General features: G+C 41.3%; 1 protein-coding gene across 1 annotated transcript in view; it reads right to left on the bottom strand.

Moving 5' to 3' along the window:
* Window positions 1–11207: 11207 nt before the first annotated feature.
* CAGE1 (cancer antigen 1) overlaps window positions 11208–13665 on the bottom strand; it is a gene marked incomplete at its 3' end in the record, with an annotated part of 38425 nt that continues 35967 nt past the window's right edge. Inside the window, exon 13 of the mRNA XM_081296466.1 lies at window positions 11208–11310. Within this exon, the coding sequence (XP_081152592.1) occupies window positions 11208–11310 (103 nt within the window). The remainder of the gene's footprint in view (window positions 11311–13665) is intronic.

Genomic DNA, 13665 nt, shown 5'->3' with positions numbered 1-13665 from the left:
GGCGCACGTAACGCGCACGGGCCTTCGCCCCACCCCTCCCCTGACTGCCGAACGCCGCAACGTGGCTGCTACAGCCGAGAGGCGGAGAGTACCAGCCGCCCGCGGGGTCACGTGGCCTGTTGCCTGGGCCTCGTGTTCCCGCGAGAGTCAGCTGCTCGCGGCAGTCAAGGCCGGCGCCTTGCGGTTTCCCTGGATCTCAATTAGCGTAGTTAGTGCTTAGTTATTTGAATGAGGATCCGCTTGGTGCAAGGCGCGATAAGGATTTTGCATAATTCTAAGTAACAATGATGTAAGGAACAAGAACTGCCTGTGTGATTTTTAAAAGAAGAGACAACTGGGTGAGGGTAACACTGTTCAAAGAGAAATATACAGTGGAAAATCTGCCCCCTATCTGCCCACACCCTCTTCTATAGAAAGTAATGACAGTTATGAAGCTTTAAAAGATGACTCTACAATTTTCTTTAGTTTCTCTATCCACTATGTCGGATTTGGGTTGCTGTGATAATCTGTTCTTTTTTTTTTTTTTTTTAATGTCATTTCTTGCATTGGATCAAAATACCAGGTATTTTGGACTGGACCAATGTGAGATGTCATATAGATGATGAAGAGAGTAAGTTAGCTCTTGGTTTTTATTATATTGTCAGTTACTTTTCCTTAGACCTATGCTTTCATCCATGAATTCATTAATCTTCTGAACATTTCCATGAGCTGCATATTATTATTTACTGAGGAGAAATTAATAACGTACTGGGTCTTCAAAAAGAAAGCAACTGGGCTGGGCATGGTGGCACACACCTGTAATCCCAGTAATTTGGGAGGCTGAGGCGGGAGAATCACAAATTCCAGGACAGTGTCAGCAATTCAGTGAATTCCTAAGCAACTTGGCAAGACTCTTGTCTCAAAATCAAACGTTCAAAGGGCTGGGGATGTATCTCAGTGGTATTCCTGGGTTCACTCCTCAGCGCGCCCACACACACACACACACACACACACACACACAAAGCTAGCAAGTGGCAGATGCAAGCTTTTACAGGGCATCTGCTGTTGTACTCCTGTATTGTCTCAGCTTAAGATCTCACAGTTCTGAGGTCCTTATAAAGGCAGCTTGTGACTGCTGCTACTATTTCCATCTGCTAAAGTCAACCTGATAGTGCTGGGATGAATCAACTCAGCCGCTCTGCCCGGACACCAGTGCAACTGGCTACTTGTGGTAGTGCTATTACAAGGGTATCCCCCATTTTGCCTCTTTGCACAGCTAACAAAGCTGCCACTCAGTGCCAAGGCCCCCAAGACTGCTGACCCAGTTTGTTGTGGTGCTCTATCTTGCTGAATTCTCCACTGACAGGAAGAATTTCCCTCCCCGCTTTCTGTTTTGTTTATGTTCAGATCTGCCTGTGCTCGGAAGGTTTGACAGTTTTGTTCTTGTTAGTTTTGTTTATTTAGGTATTTTTTTATTTTTTAAATTTTTTTATGTGGTGCTGGGGATCAAACCCAGTACCTCATAGTGCTAGGCAAGCACTTTACCACTGAGCCACACCCCCAGCCCTGTTGTTAGTTTTTGTACTGGGGATTGAACCCAAGATGCTCTATCATCTACCACTGAGCTACATCCTTAGCCATTTTTTTTTTTGAGACAGGGTCTCCCTAAGTTGACCAGGCTGGCCTCGAACTTACTATCCTCCTGCTTCAGCCTCCTGAGTAGCAGGCAAGCACACACCACCTGGCCCAGCTATTTTTTAAATTTTTTTTTTTTAAGTTTTAGATGGACACAATACCTACCTTTCTTTCTTTCTTTCTTTCTTCCTCTTTCTTTCTTTCTTTCCCTCCCTTCCTTCCTTCCTTCCTTCCTTCCTTCCTTCCTTCCTTCCTTCCTTCCTTCCTTCCTTCCTTTCATGTGGTGCTGAGGATCGAACCCAGTGCCTCATATATGCAAGGCAAGCACTCTGCCACTGAGCCACAATCCTAGCCCCTGTTTTTCATATTTGATAAATACATTCTTATATTTAACTTGCTGTTCTGTCTTAGCACCAGAAAGAAACTAATGGGGACTATACTAAAAGCTAAAGTTGAAAACCTAATGCTGTATTCAAAGGCACCTCTGCACTCCATTACTGCACCAACAGTGTCTCCTGACTTTTTCTCAAGACTTGTTTAGACATACCCTGAACCTGCAAGGTGAATTCAGTTTAGGCCTAACCCGTGACTTCATTCCAGTGATTTTATCAATGATTCCTTGTGGATTTTATTTGGGACTTGACTTTTTATACTATTATTTTGTTGTTGTGGTACTGAGAATTGGACCCAGAGTTGCTCTACCACTGAGCTATATCCCCACCCCTTTTTGAGTCAGGGTCTTGCTAAGTTGCAGAGGCTGGCGTCAAACTTGTGAACCTCCTACCTTAGCCTCCCGAGTCACAGGTATGAACCACCATGCCTAACTTGGGACTTGAATTTTAGATTGCCAGCTACAAAAGATGCAGCAACCAATAAAGTGTTTTCTACTCTGGATGTTACTGATGTGATGAACTTAGGGAAAACAAAATATACAAATGAAAACAAAAAGATCTGTGTGACTGTTCAGTCAGTATAAAAAGCAGTAACATATATTTCAGGGAAGTAAAATAGTCACCCAGATCTGAGTACTCACAAATTCTACGTAATTATGATCTACACTGTCCCCATATAAGCACTTTGCATCAGTACCCACCTAGAACTCTTCCCTGCTGTTGGAGAATTCCAAGAGGAATTGGAATTAAGAATTACACCTACTAATTTATGTCCTACTGAATATTTCCCCTTGTGTTCTCTGTCTCCCCTGTGCACCTATCTCTGCAATGGTATCTGTTTTCTAACAATGTTTCACATTTCAGTCAAATCCATCGTTGATTCTCCACTTTCATAATTTTATTCTTTCCAAATTTGTAAGAGCAGAGGATTATTAGCAAATGTGTTTATTGAGCATAGTTTTGTTCTTTGTATTCTCCCCAGGTAACTGCATGACCTTCAAATCTTTACTCAGTTGTCATTTTCTTACTGAGGCTACCCTGACCTCCTGCTTTAAAATTATAAGTCTCCCAGGTCCCACACTCTCAATCCCCCACTGTGCCCCCTTTTCATAGCTCGTTATCCTCCCACACAGTTTCTAGTTCACAGTGTCTCTTTTCTGTCTTCTGCCTGCAAACACTTGGCAACCAAGAGGCTTTATGTCTCTTATTGTTATAAAAGAGTGCCTGACACCCAATGGGAACTCAGAAAATTCTTGTTTAGTCAGTGAAGGTAGGGCATTAATATAATCACATCTTTCCTCCATAAATTTACAACCCAGTTTTTATTGTAAACCTAATAATATGGTTTGGATCTGAAGTGTCCCTACCGCCTATATGCTACAGGATTTTGGTTGCCAGCCTGTGGAGATACTGGGAGGTCTTGGAAACTTTAGGAGGGGGGGCCTGAGGACTTTCAGAACTTAGGTCATTGAGGGTGTGGCCTTCGAGGGGATATTGGGATCCCCAGTCTTTTCCTATCTTTCTCTGCTTCCTGACTGCTGTTAGGTGAGCAGCTTGTTCCACTACACACTCCCTGCCATGATATTCTCCTTACCACAATGAAACTAGAATTTTGAGATGAACTGAATTCTCTGCTTCTGCTGGTGGGTGGGGTCTGTGTAAGGCTGCAGGCCTCTGTAGCCAAGAAACGTTACAGCTCTTACTGGTGGGCTATGCCTGCAATGTTGCAGCAGACCACAGCAGCTCACTAGTCAATTTCTTCTTCTTTCTGGGTTCTTGTCTCATGAATTTGAAGAATGAAATCCATAGACCAGGATGAGTGGATATAAGACTGTTGAAGAACAGAAACAGGAGCAGAACTCTTGCAGTGCAGAAGGGTACCTCATAGCAGGTTTTCTCCCTCCAAGTGTTCTAGTCTAGGGGTTTATATAGCACGTAATTCACTACTATTGGTCCAAATTTATGCTGATTAGGGCTTGGAAGCTCACTAATGCTATTAGTCAATTTTTGAGTCCCAATTTTCATTCAAGTCTGCCCTTACCTCCATTTTCTCATGGCAGATCAGGAAGTGGGAGGTTGAGTCATCAGATGGAGCTGCAGTGCTGCCTGGAGCAGGTTTCTGCACAGGCATCCTGTATAGTGCCAGGCCTGGCTGCCAAAGGATGACAGGTTGGTGCTCCTCAGCTCGCCTCAGTGCTGGCTGGCTATGCAGGTCCACTTGGCCACAGGCTGTGCTTGCCTCTCTCACTCCAAGCCGCCTGGACGCCACTCTGCTGCTTCGCTGCTGCCCTGTTCTGCTGCTGCTCCTTGGCAGGGACCACCAGTAGGCTGGCTGCACAGCTTGGCAGCCAGGAAGCCATGTCAACAAGGCCCAGAGTGATGGAGCCAAGCCACTATGGCCGAAACCTCTGAAACTGTGAGCCAAAATTAACCTTTCTTCCTTTTAAGTTGTTTATCTCAGGTATTTTGTTAGAGTGACAGAAAGTTAAACTAACACACCTAGTGAGAAATGAAAAATAGCAAAAAAAAAAAAATGTTATGTTTACTATGTTCAAGAAAAGAGTTAAATGTCCTTTCACCTAGCAAGGGCTTAAAAAAGAATTTTCATTCTTTTATTTATTTATTTATTTGTACTATATCATTGAGGGAAAAATTCTTCTGTAATCCTTATGTAAAGGGGAAAAGGAAACAGAAAATAAGGATAACTTTTAAGGGAGTGTTGGTTAAAAAAAAAAAGGAGGGTGCTGGTTCTCCAGGTTGCCTCCCATTTAGAAGGAGGTCCTTCATTCTTTCCCCAGCTCAAACTTCACTGAAAAGAATAGGGGAAGTCACAACCATCAGATCACTCACCACAAAACTCACCACCTACCTGCCTCTGTACCCGCAGGCTCTGCCTTTCTTTCTGTTACAATAAAATATTGTTTATTGGCCTATCAAAGTCCAGCAACCATTTGCGGTTTGGATCCCATTTCCTGCTCAAAGACAAGTGATTCTGAAAATAGCCTTCTCTTCTTTACCTCACAATAAATTCTAGTTTTCTACTTCATCACTTCCATCAACATACAAATATACTATAATATTGCCTGTCATGAAAAAATAAAACTCTCCTTGGCCTCTCATTTCATTCTCATTTCTTTGCTCCCTAACACAGTAAAACCTCACTCTCCTACCTCTCAATTTTCTTCTCAGCCTACTCCAACTGAGCTTTTATTTTTAACCCTCCACTAAGACTTGCTAAATCTAATGATCCTCATGTAAACCTTTCCTACCCCTGCCTCCTCTAACACCTGACTCTCTAGGCTCAACGACAGCTACCTTCAGTTGGTTTTCCTTCCATCTCAATGGGCCCGCTCTGCCTGGCTGCTCAGGGTAGGCCTGCTAGAATGGATACACACGTAAAGCTGGAAAGCCCACCTGCACGTGTTCTGCTAAGTCCCTGAAGGACATTCCTTTACCACAATGAGAAAGAATGCACTGGTGAGAGGGGCCAATGTGGTCCATGTGTTCCAGAGGCCAGACTAGATGCTGTTAGGAACTGGGCATGGAGGCCAGCTGAAAAGAAGTAGGTACAAGGGTCCCAGGAGGAGAAGAGGAAATGTATTCCTAGGGAATGGTAGGGGTATGTGTCACCCTCAAAAGGGTAGTGGTCTCCATTTCTTATAATTCCATGTCAAGTGTTCTTTTCCTATTCCATACTATTTCCCGCATACTATACTTTAGGGGAGAAAGTGCTAAGTGCCATTAGAAAGTTAAGACAAAAAATAAAAGAGAGATATTACTTTCAGATTTTTTTTTAGTGCTACCTCCTTAGTACTTTTTAGTTTTAATTTTGAGACAGTGTCTAAGCTGCTGAGGGTCTTGCTAAATTGCCAAGATGGATTCAAACTTGTAATCCTCCTGCCTCAGTCTCCCAAATCCATAGTATTACAGGCAAATGCCATTATGTCCAGCTCAGATAATATTTAAACTAAGCCTTAAAGGATATAAATAGTTTTAAGATGAAGAACTGGGTGATGGAGGTGGAGAAGGACATTTAATAGGCAGGAAGGAAACAAGGAAAAAGGAAGCAAGTTGGGAAAAGGCACACAAGTCATTAGGAGCCAGAGCATGGAAGGCAATGAATGAATGATGGACTACACAGCTCGGTGTGCATGATCATTTTTCCATGAATTATTATTCAGCCTTTAAGATAAAAGTTATAAAGACAGATGTAACTCAGTTATAGGACAATGGTTATCATGAAGCACACTGAGCTTAGATAACCTATTAAGACAATATGTCTGAGGGCTTTGTAAACTCTTTCAGTATAATGGGGAACGAAAAGAGAAGATCCATGATCTCTGGAAGAATAGAGGTTTGCAAGAGGAATTTTTTTAAAAAAGGTATTATGGTTTATTATGTCCCCCCAAAGCTCATGTATTTAAAGCATGATCCCCCCAATGCAAGAAGGTTCAGAGGTGGGATGTTTGGGAAGTGATTGGATCACAAGGGATCTGAGAAATGGGACCTAATTAGAGGAAGCAGGTCACAGGGGCCTACTCTGGGGGTTTGTCTTCTTCTTGGCCCCTTTCTACCTCTGTGCTTCCTGGCTGCATGAGCTAACAGCGTTCCTCCACCATGGCCTTCAGCGGGCATGATGTCTGTCTGTCCTCAGGCCCAGAGCAATGGAGTTGGCCAACCACAGACTAAATCTCTGGAACTGTAAGCCAAAATAAATCTTTCCTCAAGTTGTTTTTGTCAGGTATTTGGTCACAGTGATGGAAAGCTGACTAACGTATAAGATTTATAAAGTAAAGGTGCGAGAGGGTAAAACTATTTCACGGAGCAAGTCATTATGGACACAGAGGTGATGAGTCAGAATCAAGGGGACAAGAGACTAGACAGAAGGGCCAGAAAGCTGATAAGCACACTGGAACCTCAAGAGGAAAAGAAATCATGCCCTCTTGTAATCCCCAGTGAGAGCCAATGCTTTGCTCTGTGAAGGCAGAGGCAGCATCCATTTCCAATCTCCCCTCTCCTGTGAGCCTCCTTACTACAAGAATGGAGTGAAGCTTTCAACCATGGGCTCCTTCAACTTACCACAGCTCACAGTTACCCTGAACATGCCCATCCTGAGTTCCTATCTTTCATCCTCAGAGATGTCCCTGTCCTTAGGCTTTGCTGTGGAACCTGGTCCCTTTTCTTCTCTGAGACCTTAATTCATCCATCCCTGCTCTCTCCTTTACCTCAGTCTCATCCCCCACCATTGGAACCTTCTTAGAAAATATCTGCTTACTTAATACCTCCATATGAATGTTTGAAGCAACCTCGAACTCTTCAGACCTCTCCCTGCAAACCCGCTATCCCTTGTCTTTACCCTTTAAAGTGGCTACCATCCACCCAGAACTCTGCTAGACTTCCTGGATCCTGATCTCCTTATTTCCATAGCTAACCAATCGCTAAATCCTTTTCATTTTACCTCTGAAATCACATTGTACCCGTATCTCCCTCTTTATGTCCATGGCAGTCTTAATTCTTGGCTCAGTTTGTGCCTTGCCTGGATCACTATATCAGCAGCCTCACGGATGCTCCTGATCCCATATCTCCACCATCAACCTACCCCTTCATGTCATGTCACTGTGTTGGGGTGATCTTTTAAAAATGCATACCTGAGCACATCACTTCTCCACTTAAAATCTCTCAGTGCTTCTCATCAGGATCAAGTTTAGTTTCTTAGCTTGACATTTTAGACATGGTTCTAGAACAGTTCACTTATCTCCCCAATAGGTTAGATACTACTTGTAAAGTTCACATCATTTTTTGTCGTGTCCTTGGCAGCTGACATAGAGCCTGTGACATAGTTTTTGAAAGTCATTAAGCGTTTATTGAAAGACTGACATAGACTTTGCATCCTTAAGCCATGCAAGGGAGGCCCGTTCATTTTGAAATAACCTGTAGGTAAGAGAACATAGATGTTTCATAATACACATTAAATCAGTATTTGTTCACAGAGCCCTGTTGTAGACAATCTGGGTTACTGCTTTCTTTCCACCTATTTCATCCCACTTGTGTGCAGATTCCAGACTTAGCTATCCCCCTCCCCACCACAATACTGGGATATTCTACCACTGAGCAACATCCCGGCTGCTTAACTGTTTTATTTTATTTTGTTTTTATGTGGGTACTGGGGATTTATCCCAGAAGCACTTTATCACTCAGCTACATCCCCAGCCCTTTTAACTGTTTAATTTGAGACAGAGTATTGCTAAGTTGCTTAGGGCCTCGCTAAATTGTGAAGGCTGCCTCGAACTTGCAATTCTCCTACCTCAGCCTCCCAAGTCACTGAAATTAGACGTGTATGCCACTGTGCCCAACTAGACTTAATTATCTTTATCTTAATAGTTGCCTTTCTCCTATCATATTTTAGTTTTCCCTACAGGATCCCATGAAACCCATGAATAATAAGAAACGTCTCTTTTCACAGCTTGAATCACTTCAAAGTTTTCAATGTTTAATTTTCTGAAATTAAACAGTTACTGCTACAGATTGCTCAATTCATTGTATATTTCTCATGGTTTAATTTGTTACTAGTTATGTTCCAACTTTTTATATGCTTTTTTTAAAAAGTCAAATTTAATCAGTTTATGTTTTAACCATTAGGAGACATATTTCATGGGGCTGGGGATGTGGCTCAAGCGGTAGTGCACTCGCCTGGCATGCGCGGGGCGTTGGGTTCGATCCTCTGCACCACATAAAAATAAAATAAAGATGTTGTGTCCACCGCAAACTAAAAAATAAGACACATATTTCCTTAAAATAAATTAATTCAATTGCTGAATATGCCATTCCTAGTTGACCCAGCACTGCCTGGGCCTCCCCTCCTCTTTCACCTCAGGGCCCAGAGCCCTCCAAACCCTGGGTCAGTTCCACCCACCATGCAGGGCCATGTGACTGCAGGGGTCTGGGCTCCCATGTGAGGCCCTAGCAGGCCATCTCCCTACCCAAGTGTTCCAACTTTTTGAATTTGAGAAATTATCAAACGTTCTGTGTCCAAATTCATATAAGACCTATCTCATACAATTCCTTAAGAAAAATAACAATAATAGCTTTTATTTATACAGCATTTCTATCAGAATTGGTTATATACTCTACATATATAACAATAATAGCTTTTATTTATATAGCATTTCTATCAGAATTGGTTATATACTCTACATATATTTTCCTTTTGTACATAATTTAAGCATAACACTAACTTTTGTGAGATAAAATAATTTCTTCCTTTCCATTCAAGGTATATTTTGATTAATAGCTATAATTTCAGCCTGGTTCTGGGTTTTATCAAAAGGATAATACATGGTTTTGTTGTTTTTTTAAATTTCTGGTACATTTTACAAAATCAGTTGTCTCTGGCTCCTTTGTTGAAATTCAGAACCAATTCCTCAAAACTGTGTTAAGGTAGAAATTATAAAGGCTAGGCCTTAGGGACCAGTTTTCTTTTTATCTGAGACTTAATTCCAAATGATCTTAGAGTAGTGTCCTTTTAAATCAAGTTTGTGGTAGAAGAGCCTTCCAGCCAAGAGGCAGAGACGTCTTTAGCACAATAAACAGCTGATGTGAAATCTGTTAGTAAATCTTTGTGCATCACTAAGCCCCTGATAACATGGAAGGGTATTCTGTGAGAATATTTGGCAAAAGAGCCACTGCATTCATCTGTGTTGAAGTAGAATGTGTTTGATTGGTCACAAGAAGAAATTAGAAGAAAAGTAATCACTTCTTTTTGGAATGTAAAATTTCATTGTGTATACAGATTTTAATACATCATATGTATGATTAGCTGGAGTAGTATACTTAGTAATAATTCTTCCTGGAGTAGCTGATGAAAATGCCTAGTGCTTAATCTTGTTTAAAATAAATCATTTCTATTTCCTTTAAAAATATTTGGCATCTAAAAGTGAAAAGAAAAAATGTTTTATAAGCTTTGGGGAAAGGCATTTAGTGACAGGACTTCTGAACAGAAAATTCTTGGTTACCTAGGGGAGAGGGCTGTGAAGAAAGCCTACAGATGAACTCCACAAAAAGTACCCAGGCTATATTTTAATTAATACTTTTGGTTTTATTTCAATCCTTCTCCCACTGAGGAACACTATGAAAAACAAGGTGGGTGGAGTTTCATCTTTCTTGATTTGGTTGCCAGTGGCAGAGAATGTAGAAAAGGAACAGAAGCATTAGTCTGAATAACTGATGAAGTGACTTACAGCACAGTGCTGCAGAATTAATGGTATTTATTGGTGCCCTCATAATTCAACTATTAGAAAAGCTGTGTTGCAATGAGAGATGTGACCTATTGATCATTGCCCTCTTCCACAAAGCTATGTCACAAAGAGGCCACAGTATTCATGAAACATGCCCATGGCCTGGGGCAGGACAGGGGCAGCAGCGGAGTATTAGGCATGATTCTAGCAAGTGTAGCTTTGGTCTGGGTCCCAAATTTAATTCTCACTCACTCCTAGTTAGGTACCTACTAAGTGACAGGTGCTTGGGGAATACCGAAACAAATATGAGACAATTCCTGCACTAAAAAAGTTCTAGTCAAGTCAAGGGTCATGTAAGAGAGAACAGTAATATTATGCTATAGGAGCTATTGTGCCAATAGGTATGGTGTGGGCACCTGGGAGGAAGCTAGCCAGTTCCATGTGATAGACAGAGAAGAAATGGCTTCTTAGAGAAGATGGAGCGTGAACTGGCAGATGCTCGTAAGGAGAGAACTGAAAAAAGCAGAAGAAAAGTAGCTGGAGAAGAACATACCAAGTGGGGAAAAGCAGCATGGTCAGTAACAGGAAGGCACAGAAATAACAGCATGTTTATAAAACTGCAGGTAGTTAGATATGGTGTATATAAATGATGATGAGGAGAAAGCAATGCATGATAAAATTGGAGAGGAAGGTGAGAGCTAGGTTGCAGAGGACCTGAGATGTGCAGTTGGAAACCATCCAAGGGCTTTAGGTAGGGGAGGGTCTTGATCATATTTTGGGTTTTTTTTTTTTTTTTTTTTGTATGGGGGATGGAACTCAGGGACACTCGACCACTAAGCCACACCCTCATCTCTATTTTGTATTTTATTTAGAGACAGGGTCTCACTGAGTTGCTTAGTGCCTCGCTTTTGCTGAGGCTGGCTTTGAACTTGATATCCCCCAGCCTCAGCCTCCTGAGTTGCTAGGATTAGGTGTGCACCAACACACCCGGCCAAATGTAGTTTTTTTTATAATGACTATCAAGATGACCTACCAAGGTCATGGACTTCGGATGATTTTCTAATCTTGTTCTGTAGGAAAGAAAAGAAAAGAATGTAAAAAATGGGGAAGGACAAAAATAATGATATTTTTTCACTATGTTCTCTATGTAGCATATTTTCTTACTCACTTGCAAGGAAAATATGCCATTTAGGACAGAACTATGAGACCCTAAAAGATTAAAATTTTTCAATATATAATATTGAATTGTCATAGATCATTCTTAATGAACTTGAATAGAAATATTAAATCAGAGTCTCAATTACATTTAACATTCCCATAGATTTATTTAGGAAAAGGTTCCTGCCATGATTTGCAAACCTAATGAATTTCTTTGAAAGTGATGAACTAGAGGCAAAAATTAGACATTGAGACTATTAAAGTACCCCTTTTCATATCTTGATTTTCCACCATTCTCAGTACAATTAGCAAGAGTAACATCATAATTTTGAGATGATGCAGAGAAAGTCTAAAGCTCCTTTGCATGCTGCTAGGAGCCACAACCAAATAATATGATGCATGGCACTTTTGGTTGTAAGGTGATTATGTTAAGATTTACATTCATATGGAAATTGGACTCCTGCTGTTCACCTTGGCCTGCTATGGGACTCATGTTACGGGACTCCTGGAGAGTTCCCATTGGTTGGGGAAGGACAGTAGGAGGGAATTCGGGGGGGAGGTGCTGGGCTCTGGTAGACACAACCGCGTGGGTGGACCGGTTTGCTTGCCGGGTGCGTAGGGAGTATTGGCGGCATTTTCAAAAATAAAGTTTTGTTCCTGCTTGAGTGGCTCATGATTCTGTGCCCAGCTAGACTGCGGCAGCATGCTAAGTGTACTGAGGTCAATCAATCAATAAGAGCCTATGGAAATGGTGATGGCTGAAGGCTGCCAAGATCTGAGGTTTTTTAAAACACATGGCCTGACCACTTAGAAAAGGCTAGAGAGCTCTTTTGCCCCATGTCACCCCCTTGATTCAAGGCCAGTATATATCCATGCATACGGGCCTTCAATCCATTGTGAAAATAGACCATAAGTAAACAAATATATTTTTTAAAAAATTTTTAAATAGATGAATGCAATACCTTTTTTAAAAAAATTTATTTTTATGTGGTGCTGAGGATCAAACCCAGTGCCTCACATGCTAAGCAAGCCCTCTACCACTGAGCTACAACCCCAGCACATAAACAAATACCTTGACTGGTAAAAAATGTGAGTTTATATGCAAATTTTATTATTTTAAAAGTTTTAGAAAAAATTCCATAGTTTCTCTCTACAATTCATAGAAGACCCATATTCTGTTTAAATTAGCATTTGTGATTTAGCATCAGATCACATTCTTTCATATTAGGCTGGGGGTGTAATTCAGTGGTAGAGCACTTGTCTAGTATGCCCAAGGGCCAGCAATACAGTGGGTAAAAAAAAAAAAATCATACTTAACTTAGCACTTTGCAAACAGCTAGTCTAAATCTGCTCAGAGGTTTTGATTTTTAGAACAGTTGTATTTACACATGGTATGCTGAGCAAACATGTCTCAGGACATAATCAAAATACAACTTTAGTTATTATCCAAAAGACAAAAGACAACAAGTGCTGGTCAGAGAAAAGGGAACCCTTGCACACTGTTAGTGGAAAACAGTATGGAAAGTTCCTCAAAAAGTTAAAAGTGAACTACCATATGATCTAGCAATACCACCACTGGGTAAACATCCAGAGGAAATGCAATCAGTATGTCGAAGAGACATCTGCACACCCAAGTTCACTGCAGTGCTATTCACAACAATCAAGAAAAGAAGCTGGGAGCAGTAGCCCACTCCTATAATCCCAGGATTCGGGAGGCTGAGGCCAGTCTCAGTAACTTAGCAAGGCAGTTAGCAACTCAGTTAGACCGTATCTCTAATACAATACAAAAAAAAAGGGGGGGTAGGGATGTTTCTCAGTGGTTAAAGACCCCTGATTCAATCTCCTGTACCAAAAAAGAAAAAAGAAAGAAAACAATCTAAATGTCCCTCAACTGATGAATGGATAAAGAAAATGTGGTATACATACAACAGAATACCATTTGGCCAAATAAAAGAATAAAATCCTGTCATTTGTGACAACAGGGATGGAACTGGAGATCATTAGGTTACAAGTACTGCATGATCTCACTCACATGCGGAATCTAAAAAAGTTGATTTCATGGCAGTTGAGAATAGAATGTGATTACCAGAGGCTAGGAGGAGTAAGTGGGAGAAGGCAATGGGAAAGGTTGATCAATGGATACTAAATTATAGTTGGACAGGAGTAAGCAGCTGTGGTGTGCTAGTATTACATAGTAGGGTGACTACACACAACAGCAAAGTACTATGTATTTCAGAAAACTAGAAAGAAGGATTTTGTTTAACACC

This window comes from Spermophilus citellus (genome assembly GCF_964194105.1).
Source record: "Spermophilus citellus genome assembly, chromosome: 5".
NCBI lineage: Eukaryota > Metazoa > Chordata > Mammalia > Rodentia > Sciuridae > Spermophilus > Spermophilus citellus.
Note: the sequence above shows the minus strand (reverse complement) of the source record. Positions and strands in the feature narration are given on the sequence as shown.